Source organism: Hermetia illucens, chromosome 5, assembly GCF_905115235.1.
Source record: "Hermetia illucens chromosome 5, iHerIll2.2.curated.20191125, whole genome shotgun sequence".
Taxonomy (NCBI): domain Eukaryota; kingdom Metazoa; phylum Arthropoda; class Insecta; order Diptera; family Stratiomyidae; genus Hermetia; species Hermetia illucens.
In genome coordinates this window covers 114,082,324-114,095,524 of record NC_051853.1, presented here as the reverse complement: position 1 = coordinate 114,095,524, position 13,201 = coordinate 114,082,324, and the positions used below count along the sequence as shown (strand labels likewise).

Sequence of the window (13,201 nt, the reverse complement as noted above, 5' to 3'; positions counted from 1 at the left end):
TAAACGTCGCAACCAGTTCCTATGGGATATATGGTGCATAACATAAATTGAATCGCATTTCTAATACCCAATGCAGCACTCTCTAGTCAGTAATATTCCATTATTTAACTTTTGATATCATTTAAAAGCTGAATCAATTAGAATCAAATCAAAATAAGTATAGTTCACCTACTATCCATTACAGTTGAAATAATCGGCTTGACTAATTCTAAATGTCTTTTTTCAGTAATTCAAATCGTTCACGATGCTCCCAAAAGGATGTGCACTCTTCGTCATACTTATTTTAGCAACAGACCTGCCTTTTGGGAATAGTTACTTCTCCTCTAGTACCGGTCAATTAACCCAACAACAATTCGAGTCGGAGCATACCCGAGTTAAACGAGGTTTCAACCTCTGGGACTTTTTTGAAACAATATTCAACATGGGACGTATTGTCAAAGAAGTAAGTCCTGGAAAACTTTACCAAAAAACAATTTCAGCAAATCGAAAGTAATTTTATTCCTTTTCTCCTTTCATCTCCATACACAATTTTGTAGCAATACAACGACACCGTGGTGACACTAAATCAAGTTTACGATATAGTGGCGGATGGCTTTACGGACGTCTCCACAAAGAATCCCCCGCCGGCTATGGTACGTATGTGAACGTAATGCATTTACAAAGCTTTCATTTCTAGGCTGAAGTGTATTGCGGTTGGAAATGCAGGACTATGTGTGTGAATTTTGAAATGGGAATTTGTTGGAGAAATCCTGTGCAAACAATGTAGGATGGTCAAATGACTAGAGATAATGTGAATAATCTTTGTGAAATGTATAAAGTTGATTCATTTAATTGTCGTTTTTGCTGAAACTACTCGCCAACCACATGCATTGCTTTACATAAGAAAATTCAATTGAAAGGGAACCGCTCAATGCAGCCAAATCTACAAGAAAGTTTGAAATGAACGTCGACTAGGTACACACATTCTTTAAGAATTGGAAGTACTTGTTGGGATAATTAGTGCAAACACCAATCTATAATAATTATTGAGCGCAGAACCAAATCCCTATTACATGCTACATCATGGAATTCTAGTCCTGAACATTATCATCATCAACACTCATCCAAGGCAACCTAAAGATTCTATTGATGAAGTGTCTGCGTTAAATCTCCAAGCTAATCATTGGACTTTTTCGGAATGCTGTCTTGCAAGATATGCAGATTTTTTTCCAAACAAAACTGATTGCAAGAGAAAAAGCTATCGACCCCAAGTACAAGAATGGCAGCCTGCACTTTCAACTTGGCAGGGAAGATGGTGATAGATGGAGGATTCATTATAGTGCAAATGCTTGGCAAGGATCACTGAAGTGCAGCATATATACATAATTTCTTGTTTCCTGTGGCAGTCGCTCCTATTTGATTTGAAATGAAACAGTAATTCAATCCCACAGCAGCGGAACAAGCTTAAAGACGAACATAGTTATTTATGTTTAATACGAAGATCTGAATCGAGACAACCGAAATTTAGAGGCTTGTGCTCAACCATTTCGACCATAACACTTCCGCTTTAAAGCTTTCAACTAGGACTTTTGCAAAAAGATTTTAGGGGAAGAAGTGGTCCAAAACTTCAAACTCAAAGTATACTAGGACCTTTATATGGAAACTACTCAACTTCATGATAATGCTTCTATCTAACTCGATTCCTATATCTACTCAAAGAAACTCAACGGTAGTATTATACATTGCCAGAGAGCCACTAGAGAACCACTTTAAACTCATTCTATTACCTTAGTAACAGCTGCAATAGATGTAGATTGTCTCTGAATATCACAACTGTAGTGAATAGTCTGACATGATATACGCATTTACGATGCATATTACGAGCTAGCCGCCGATGGAGCAATATTATTACATAAGGAGCTTCTGGTTTCCGACTTGTCTATTTTCGTAAAAACGGACCCCGACACAATCTAGAAACAAGTGGGGAAACCAGAAGCTGAATGCTTCAGATATGACCGACTTGAGTGGACATTTGTTCCGTTAATACTTTGCACGTATTGTATGCGCATATATCATCATCATCATCAACGGCACAACAACCGGTATCCGGTCTAGGCCAGCCATAATAAGGAACTCCAGACATCCCGGTTTTGCGCCGACGTCCACCAATTCCATATCCCTAAAAACTGTCTGGCGTCCTGACCTACGCCATCGCTCCATCTTAGGTAGGGTCTGCCTCGTCTTCTTTTTCTACCATAGATATTGCCCTTATAGACTTTGCGGGCTTGGTCATCCTCATCCATACGAATTAAGTGTCCGCCCACCGTAACCTATTGAGCCGGTCATGGTATCGCTCATAGATTTTGTCATTGTGTAGGCTACGGAATCGTCCATCCTCATGTAGGGAGCCAAAAATTTTTCAGAGGATTCTTCTCTCGAGGAATACATGTGTACTGGCAAGATCATAGCCTTGTACAGCAAGAGTTTTGACCCTATGGTGAGACGTTTCGAGCGAAGCAGTCTTTGTAAGCTGGAATAGGTTCTGTTGGCTGAAGACAACCGTGCGCTGATTTCATCATCGTAGCTGTTATCGGTTGTGATTTTCGACCCTAGATAGGAGAAATTGTCAACGGTCTCAAAGTTGTATTCTCCTATCCTTATTCTTCTTCGTGTTTGACCAGTGCGGTTTGATGTTGTTGGTTGATTCCTCTTCGGTGCTGACGTTGCCACCATATATTTTGTCCCGCGCGTTTCCCATGATGTCGATATCGTCAGCATAGGCCAGTAGTTTGGTGGACTTGAAAAGGATCGTACCTCTTGCATTTACCTCAGCATCACGGGTCACTTTCTCGGGGGCCAGGTTAAAGAGGAGGCTTGATAGGGAATCCCCTTGTCGTAGACCATTGTTGATGTCGAATGGTCTTGAGAGTGATCCTGCTGCTTTTATCTGGCCTCGCACATTGGTCAGGGTCAGCCTAGTTAGTCTTATTAATTTCGTCGGGATACCGAATTCTCTCATGGCCGTGTACACTTTTACCCTGGCCATGCTATCATAGGCGGCTTTAAAGTCGATGAACAGATGGTGCAACTGTTGTCCATATTCCAACAGTTTTCCCATCGCTTGCCGCAGAGAGAAAATCGGATCTGCTCCTGATTTGCCTGGAGTGAAGCCTCTCTGGTATGGGCCAATGATGTTCTGGGCGTATGGGGCTATCCGGCCTAGCAAGATAGCAGAGAATATCTTATAGATGGTACACAGCAACGTGATACCTCCATAATTGCTGCACTGTGTGATATCTCCCTTTTTATGTATGAGACCCATACCTTGACTACAAGTTGATGAACGACTTAGTGTAACTGGTCGCCTCCATATTTAACCAATTCGGCTGTAATTCCATCGGCTCCTGGCGACTTAGGACTTTTAAGCCGATGAATTGCACGGACTGTTTCTCCTAAACTTGGTGCTGGCAGTATTTGTCCGTCGTCTCCAGTTCACGGGACCTTCAACTCGCCGATGTTCTGGTTGTTCAGTAGCTCATCGAAGTACTTAACCCACCGCTCCAACATGCCCATTGTGTCGGAAATCAGATTTCCCTCTTTGTCTCGACAGGATGAGCATCGAGGTGTATAAGGTTTCATCCTGCTGACTTGTTGGTAAAACTTCCGCGCCTGGTGCGGTTGCTCCCTGTACTTTTCGAGTTCACAGACTTGTTGGTTCTCCCAGGCTTCCTTTTTCCGTCTGTGAAGTCGCTTCTCCTCTCGACGGAGTTCGTGATAAGTCTCTGCGCATGACCGCGTTCTTTGAGAATGCAACATTACTAGGTATGCAGAATTCTTCCCTTCCGTTGATAGTTTACATTCATTGTCAAACCAGTCGACCCGACTCCTTTTGCGGCTGGAGCCAACTGATGATAATGTTCTTCAGGTGGTTGTGAATTTCTAGATGCGGCATCTCCAGGTCCTCTGTTGACTGCGGTTATTGCGGCATCCATTTCCCTCTTATAGGTGTCGCGGAGGGCTGTGATTGTCAGAGGGGATTCTAGGTGGGTATTGTTATTCGAGCTCGGAGCATCATGCCAAACAGATTGTGATCCTAGTCTATATTGGCCCCCCTATATGTTCTGACATTCATCAAGGCTGAGAGATGGCGGCGTTCGATCAGCACGTGGTTAATTTGGTTGAAAGTGGTCCCGTCTGGAGAGGGCCACGTATATTTGTGGACCGCTTTCCGCGCAAACCAGGTACTTCCAACAACCATTTCGCGTGACCTTGCTAATTCAATATTCCGCAGTCCGTTATCATTTGTATTTTCGTGTAAGCTATGGGAGCCAACGTATCGCCTCAATACGGGCTCCTTCCCTACTTGGCTGTTAAAATCCCTAAGTATGATTTTGATATCATATCTAGTACAGGCTTAGAGGGTTCGTTCTACTGCCTCGTAGAAGGTATCCTTCTCCGACTTTGCAGTCTCCTCTGTAGGGGCGTGAACGTTAATGAGGCTTATATGTTTAAACTTGCCTCGCAAGCGCAGAATGCATAACCGTTCGCTTACGTTTTCAAGGGAAATAACATCAGGTTGCATATTTTGGACGACTAAGAAACCTACTCTGAGCACATGGTTAACTGGATGGCCACTATAATATATGGTGTAGCGACTCTTCTCCAGGAAACCGGTCCCTGTCCAACGGATCTCCTGTAACGCTGTTATATTGGGACAGGGTATCGGCTAGCTGCTCATCAGCTTCATCTCTGTACAGGGAGCGCACGTTCCATGAGAAATGACATGCCTGCCTTCAGTCCCCAATATAATGCATCTGCAAGCAACACCTTGGAATTCTCGCTCAAGCTGAAGAAAGAAAGCATTTCAGAAGCCATCAGTGCCGCAGTTCAAAAACTGCCCCGAAAGCCGAAGGTAACAACTCTGAAGTCAGTCACTGTCCGAAATACATTCTCTTTTATCGTCCATGATGAACACGGAAAATCGAGGGACTTGGTAAACAATCTTTACCAAACATCACAACATAACCTAAGTAAAGCTCTGTTAAGAATACATGGACTGTTGCAATAGTCGTATAGCCAAATGTGAAAGCTGTATAGGTTATATTGAAATCAAGCATACTGAAAGAAGAAGAGTTTTTGATTAGTTTTTTTAAATAACCAGGAATAGCATTTACCCAGATCTGAATTAAATCTAGTGTTTGCCGGCTGTTTGTTATGATAATTAATAAGCTTTCGTAGGCGTCCAGTTGCTTAATTTTTCTTACCTGTTTTAGTACTTTCAGATCGTCGGTGCTTATTTTACGGACAGAATCTACCATATGTTTAACCACCATAGATTTTGGTGGTTTTCGGGAGTATTTCATGGCCACATCTGCCTCTTTCATATGCTCCCTAAATCTGGTAGAAGTCGATTGTTGACTGTACAGTGTAGTGAGGTTACTATGTTCTATCCTTTGTGCGTGTCTCCGGATCATCGTATCTATGGTGGTGCTGTTGTACCCTTTCTTCCTTGATTCAATGAGTCAGAAAAATGATGGAAAAGAGCCAAGAACGCATACTTTTTCTGTATGAGTTCAAACTCGGTCATAAAGCAGCGGATGCGACAAACAACATTAGCAGCGCATTTGGAGCTGATACGGTAAGCGAACGCACCGCACGGCGGCGGTTTGAACAATTACAGTCAGGTGACGTAAACCTTCAAAGTGAGTCACGTGGATATCCATGACCATCGATTGATAACGACGAGCTGCGCGTGCTAGTGGAATCCGACACACGTCAGTCTATGAGAGGCATTACAGAGAAACTGGGCGTACACTATTCGACATTTTCCCACCACTTGCAATAACTTCGAAGGGTGAAATAGCTCGCAAATGGGTTCCGCAAGCCCTTAGGGAGCAAAACATGGCGCTTCGAATGGAAATTTACAGTTTTTTACTCTCCCACAACAGAATAGTGACATGTAATGAAAAGTGGATATTATGCGACAATCATCGCCGATCAGCACAATGGCTAAATGCTAATGAACCACCGAAGCATATGCCGAAACCGAGCCTCCATCCGAAGAAGGTAATGGTGACTGTTTGGTGGTCTACAGCTGGGGTTATCCACTATTCTTTCTTGACACTTGGAGAAATGATAAAGGCGCAGAAATACTGTGCCAAACTCGAGAATATGCACCAAAAATTGAGTATTGAACGGCCGAGATTAGTCAACAGAGATGGTGTGATGCTCCTTCACGACAATGCACGACCTCATGAATCCAGAACAACAGTTCGAAAGTTGAACGAATTGCAGTATGACACTCTGCCTCGTCCATAATCACCGGGCCTTTCGCCAACCGACTAAGCAGTTGGATCATTTTTTGTCGGAATAACAATTGAAGAATGAAGAAGCCTGAAAATTGGACTTCTACGAAACTGTCATACATGCTCTTGTATTTCACTGGGAGAAGGTTTTGAATCGACTGGCACCTATTTTGATTAATTAAATAAATTTTTGTAAGCTTTATAGTTTTAGTACCAAATTGGCCCTTTCACGTGCAACAACCTAATATATTTACTAAGTGCCAAGCATTTAGGCTCGGACGATCCTACCTACTTAAATTATAAAGGGGCGTTGGTGGTGGTAGTCGGTGGTAGGTCAACGGGAGAGTCCGTCGAGAGCTCCCCGCAACATCGAGCACCTATGAAGAATGGTGTACTTCTGCATGGTTTGAACAAGACTGTGCGAAGGTTCCAGGACATCAAGCGATACCGTGAGCACCGGGGATTTTAACAGCCAAGTAGGGAAGGAGCCCGTATTGAGGCGATACGTTGGCTCCCATAGCTTACACGAAAATACAAATGATAACGGACTGCGGAATATTGAATTAGCAAGGTCACGCGAAATGGTTGTTGGAAGTACCTGGTTTGCGCGGAAAGCGGTCCACAAATATACGTGGCCCTCTCCAGACGGGACCACTTTCAACCAAATTAACCACGTGCTGATCGAACGCCGCCATCTCTCAGCCTTGATGAATGTCAGAACATATAGGGGGGCCAATATAGACTAGGATCACAATCTGTTTGGCATGATGCTCCGAGCTCGAATAACAATACCCACCTAGAATCCCCTCTGACAATCACAGCCCTCCGCGACACCTATAAGAGGGAAATGGATGCCGCAATAACCGCAGTCAACAGAGGACCTGGAGATGCCGCATCTAGAAATTCACAACCACCTGAAGAACATTATCATCAGTTGGCTCCAGCCGCAAAAGGAGTCGGGTCGACTGGTTTGACAATGAATGTAAACTAGCAACGGAAGGGAAGAATTCTGCATACCTAGTAATGTTGCATTCTCAAAGAACGCGGTCATGCGCAGAGACTTATCACGAACTCCGTCGAGAGGAGAAGCGACTTCACAGACGGAAAAAGGAAGCCTGGGAGAACCAACAAGTCTGTGAACTCGAAAAGTACAGGGAGCAACCGCACCAGGCGCGGAAGTTTTACCAACAAGTCAGCAGGATGAAACCTTATACACCTCGATGCTCATCCTGTCGAGACAAAGAGGGAAATCTGATTTCCGACACAATGGGCATGTTGGAGCGGTGGGTTAAGTACTTCGATGAGCTACTGAACAACCAGAACATCGGCGAGTTGAAGGTCCCGTGAACTGGAGACGACGGACAAATACTGCCAGCACCAAGTTTAGGAGAAACAGTCCGTGCAATTCATCGGCTTAAAAGTCCTAAGTCGCCAGGAGCCGATGGAATTACAGCCGAATTGGTTAAATATGGAGGCGACCAGTTACACTAAGTCGTTCATCAACTTGTAGTCAAGGTATGGGTCTCATACATAAAAAGGGAGATATCACACAGTGCAGCAATTATAGAGGTATCACGTTGCTGAGTACCATCTATAAGATATTCTCCACTATCTTGCTAGGCCGGATAGCCCCATACGCCCAGAACATCATTGGCCCATACCAAAGAGGCTTCACTCCAGGCAAATCAGCAACAGATCAGATTTTCTCTCCGCGGCAAGCGATGGAAAAACTGTTGGAATATGGACAACAGTTGCACCATCTGTTCATCGACTTTAAAGCCGCCTATGATAGCATAGCCAGGGTAAAACTGTACACGGCCATGAGGGAATTCGGTATCCCGACGAAATTAATAAGACTGACTAGGCTGACCCTGACCAATGTGCGAGGCCAGATAAAAGCAGCAGGATCACTCTCAAGACCATTTGACATCAACAACGGTCTACGACAAGGGGATGCGCTATCATGCGTCCTCTTTAACCTGGCCCTCGAGAAGGTGATCCGTGATGCTGAGGTGAATGCAAGAGGTACGATCCTCTTCAAGTCCACCCAACTACTGGCCTATGCTGACGATATCGACATCATGGGAAGAACCACCCGAGATGTTCAAACTGCCTTCATCCAGATCGAGCAGGCGGCGCGAGATCTTGGGCTGCACATCAATGAAGGCAAGACAAAATACATGGTGGCAACGTCAGCACCGAAGACGAATCAACCAACAACATCAAACCGCACTGGTCAAACACAAGCACGAACAAGAATAAGGATAGGGGAATACAACTTTGAGACCGTTGACAATTTCTCCTATCTAGGGTCGAAAATCACAACCGATAACAACTACGATGATGAAATCCGCGCACGGTTGTTGTCAGCCAACAGAGCCTACTTCAGCTTACAAAGACTGTTCCGCTCGAAACGTCTCACCATAGGGTCAAAGCTCTTACTGTACAAGACTATGATCTTGCCAGTCCTCATGTATTCCTCGGAAACTTGGGTTCTTAGCAAGAAAAATTGCGAACTCTTGGCCGCGTTCGAGAGAAGAATCCTCCGAAGAATTTTTGGCCCCCTACATGAGGATGGACGATTCCGTAGCCTACACAATGACGAAATCTATGAGCGATACCATGACCGTCCGGTTGTGGATAAAATCCGGCTCAATAGGTTACGGTGGGCGGGTCACTTAATCCGTATGGATGAAGATGATCCCACCCGGAAAGTCTATAAGGGCAATATCTATGGTAGGAAAAGAAGACGAGGCAGACCCTGCCTAAGATGGAGCGATGGCGTGGGCCAGGACGCCAGACAGCTTTTAGGGATATCGAATTGGTGGACCTCGGCGCAAAACCGGGATGTCTGGAGTTCCTTATTAAGGCAGGCCTAGACCGGATACCGGTTGTTGCGCCGTTGATGATGATGATGATCCTACCTACTTAAATTATAAAGGGGCGTTGGTGGTGGTAGTCGGTGGTAGGTCAACGGGAGAGTCCGTCGAGAGCTCCCCGCAACATCGAGCACCTATGAAGAATGGTGTACTTCTGCATGGTTTGAACAAGACTGTGCGAAGGTTCCAGGACATCAAGCGATACCGTGAGGGTTTTAGGTACAATACCTGTAGCTGATAATATTATGGGAACTAGAACCACCCGCTCGAGACGCAAAATTTTTTTGATTTCTCGAGCCACCGGCTCATAGTTCACCTTCTTCTCCACTTATTTCCGTTTGATGTTACTATTATTATTATTATACTCCGTCTCCGCAAAGAGCTCCCCAGCACACAGCCATCTGTTCGACAAATGGCTGCCAAAGACAATTCACGTGTTTACTGTACATTGCCTTCGACTTCCATTCATAGATCCGCTCTTGGTCCGACTTCACCCCACTCAGACCGAGGATTAAAAGATCGATCCTTCAAGTTAAGTGGAGTCCGCCCACAGTCTGCCTTATAGCCAGCCGCATGCAAGGGGCTCGCCTGCTCCTTGCAGTAAAAATAAGCGCGACTTGGCCATGATGTTATCCGGTCACGTCAACCACTCCCGTACCTCCAATGTCGCAAGGCAGGTTCGTCCGCTCCACGGCATAGTTGTCCGTATCCGCCGCTGGACGTTTTCCAGATCGGTCTTCGTCCACGGCAATATTCTGAATGCATAAGCTACTGAAGGGTTAGCGAATACATTCAATGCGCTTATTTTATTTCCCCGCGAGAGATGCGGTTTCAGTACCAGCTTTACACGTCGCAGGAATTCGGACAGCGGAGCATCGTCCAGATTACCAACTTGAGCATGGGTTCCTTGCAGAATTCCTAGGTACTTTTAGAAGTCTGTCTCGGTCATAGCTTCGATGTGGAGGTCACCAATACTATGTCCATTGTGCGGTTCCTGATGGCCTTTGCGGATGGCTTGAATTCGTCACTTGTCTAACCCAAACTACATCCGAATATCACGGTTGAACATGTCTACTATTCGCATCAGACTTCTAGGATGGTCGTTAGTACCAGCATACAACTTGATGTCATTTAAGTACATCAGGTGTGTCAGTTCGCACTTAGCACGGAGGCCATACTTTATTGCAAAACTATGCCCTCTAGCATCACTCAGTAACCATGAAAGGGGGTTCAGTGCCACGCATAACCAAATGGGACTCAACGAATCCCCCTGGAAGATAGATGCCCTTCCGTGTACGAATGGGCTCTGAGGTATTGGCACCGTCAGATGTACGCACTGGTATGGTGATATACCACCCTTGCATGACTCTAGCCAAAAAATTTATTAGTTTCGGATCAATGCGCTACAAATATAGGATATCGATTAGCCAGGTATGCGGAATGCTGTCGTAAGCCTTGGCATAATCGATATAGCAACTGAAGAGGTTTCTTTGGCCTCTAGTTGCTTGTCCTTCAACTACCGAGTCGATAATGAGTTGCTCTTTGCTACCGCTTGATCCAACTCGACAGCCCTTCTGTTCTGCGGGCAGAATATTGTTGTGTTATTTTTATCGGATTCTGGGTAAAGAGGGATATGGTATCCGGAATTCGGTTGGGTTATTAACCAGAGAGAGCATTTTTTTAGGGCCTTCACTACTCGTTTTATGGATGCTGGTAACGGGTCATTTCTTAATTCAAAGTAGCTTCAAGTATCCAAAATCAAATAATGCATGCACTTTTAATGACATAATTTGATATGTGGTCAGATAGTGCGGTTGCGCTGCGAAGGCAAGTGCACATTTCAATGGTCAGTCCTTAATCTATAGCTTATTATTGATAAGGGTGTCCTCAAATGTCCTCGAATGGATCTGCGATCTTCTTAGTGTTTATGTCACGCCCGTGGGTTCTCCTCTTTCTTTTGCAAGACTAAGGCAACTCAGCTGAAATTCCATGATGCTAATTTTGGACACACCCAAATTTTGCTTGTTGTAGGCAATCTATTCTAATCCAATAGTGAGGTTATCATTGCTATTCTGCTGGCTTAACAGTTGGCATTGCTTTTACATTGACGTGATGGTACATTGCGTTTCTGAGGCTGAATCAGAAATATATAGACAAAGTACCAGACAAGAAACAAGGAGCTGGCCATTTGAATTTATGTATGCATGAGAATGGGTAGTACCAGCGGACGACGCAGCCAGCTGACAATGATCGTATTTAAAAAATTTCAGTAAAGTTTATTATACAACTTTCAACTTCTAATATGCAAAATTTTGAAAACTACTTTATTTCTATGCGATTGTGAACCTACGTTTCTTCTTTCAGAATACAACAGTCTCACCGGATGGTAGCACAACAACCACGACGGAAAGATATCGCATATCTCGGTATGAGTTCGGACGAATTCTGGGGCGCAACTATCGTGGACTCAAGAGGCTTTTAGATATAGAGTACAATGACGCCCTCAATGTAAGACCTTCTAAGCTCCGCTGCACGCTTGTGGCGAAGTAGACATTACGTACACTTTCTTGCTGAAACTTTTATCCTTTCGATTCCGTTTTATTTATTTTCTGTTTATTTCATTCCTGTTGAACACATTGTATCCGTTCTCGTTGCAGCAATCCAAATACAATATCAGAGACTATCAGGATGAAGTCAAGAATGCCATCGCCAACTATGCCGAGTTCGAGAAGGATTCAAGAACATAAAAAGTGGACGGGACAACAGAGGACGGGGTAACGTTCTCAAGTAGAAACGACAAATGCGGATTACCTGGACACTTTGCTTGGACACAATTTTGCCAATCTCGCTCTGTGATAATTTAGAAGTAGTTTCCTACTAAGTAGTCTATAGCATTCCCTTGTGAACTGTTGGGAAATGGAAAGAAGTTCAATGAATGGTTGTGGTTTTCTATTATACCTTTTTTATGCTAAAGGATGTACCCTACACTAGCTGGGTGACATAACGTCGCGCACTTATTCAACTATTTATTGTTAAATAACTTGCTAATGAAATGTAACTTGGTATTTATTCGTAAATATATAAATTCCTTGCCATCTTGAATTTGGTTTGGTTATTTGTTTGCGCCCCCAAGTTGAATATGTTATAACCATGAAAACTCACGCCGCTGTAACGATATCGCTAGATGCATACAAAGTTGAAAGCATTCACTTCTAAAGAAAAGAAGTTGTTGCGTCCCTCAAGTAACTAGACGATGGTGGATTGATTCGCAAGAAAAGAATAAGTACATAAATAAATATAAAATATATGAGGTATCCTTTCGAGCCGACCCCGCTTGTGAACGGGACAAAGGCTGAAGAAAAAGAAAAAGATATGAGGTATCCTTTCAAATAAATTGAGACTACTCTTTCGTACTTTTTTTAAAGTTTTGTATAAAAATAAATAGTATTAGAATTGGTTTACTTTCTGTTTGTGTCTCCTCTCGGCTGTCTGTCCGTTTGTTTGTCTATCATATATACTTTTCGCGGAAACGGCTACATCGATTGACATAAAATTTAGAGATGACGTGCAATCTATGAGGAGCGAGTAAGTAGTATAAATGTTTTTTCTCTGAATATAGCTATGTGGAGTATCAAGCGGGAGATTTTCGTTAGTACCTCATGGAATAGAACACGGATTGCAGGATAGAGGATTGAGGGGTCAAAAAGTGCAAATTTGAAGTGAAACTGGGCCGATTCTCAGAAGCTATCCGATCGGAAATCTTGAAGTCATGTACATATTTATGTAAACTCTGAGCCTGAAAATGCACCTCATATTTATCTTGGTTCAAATAACTTTATTAATACCTTAGTAACGTAATTCCGAATTTTAGTAGAATCCTAAGATTACAAACTTTTACAACGCAATGAAAACTGGTGTAATGATAAGTTTAAATAGAATTAGGCTATAATTAACAAAGTTACAGCAACCAAACTTGCCCATTTCGTGTAAGTTCACGTCTTTTCAATTCTTGTTTTGCATCGCTTCTTCTTTTTCTTC

The 13,201-nt window shown here is 43.6% G+C and overlaps 1 protein-coding gene across 1 annotated transcript; it reads left to right on the top strand.

Annotated features, from left to right (window-relative positions):
• The first annotated feature begins 224 nt into the window (after positions 1-224).
• On the top strand, positions 225-12,265 carry LOC119657517. Its single transcript, XM_038064459.1, has 4 exons — positions 225-442; positions 537-632; positions 11,528-11,671; positions 11,821-12,265. The coding sequence occupies exons 1-4, from the start codon at positions 245-247 to the stop codon at positions 11,908-11,910; spliced, it is 528 nt and encodes a 175-aa protein (XP_037920387.1). The 5' UTR covers positions 225-244; the 3' UTR covers positions 11,911-12,265.
• The last annotated feature ends 936 nt before the right edge of the window (positions 12,266-13,201 follow it).

What these genes read in the sequence shown, in the direction of transcription:
- LOC119657517 (XM_038064459.1), top strand. Translation starts at nt 245, where the DNA reads ATGCTCCCAAAAGGATGTGCACTCTTCGTCATACTTATTTTAGCAACA. An exon ending in TGGGACGTATTGTCAAAGAA is followed by an intron (nt 443 to 536) that starts GTAAGTCCTGGA and finishes ACAATTTTGTAG; the next exon opens with CAATACAACGACACCGTGGT. An exon ending in AGAATCCCCCGCCGGCTATG is followed by an intron (nt 633 to 11,527) that starts GTACGTATGTGA and finishes TTCTTCTTTCAG; the next exon opens with AATACAACAGTCTCACCGGA.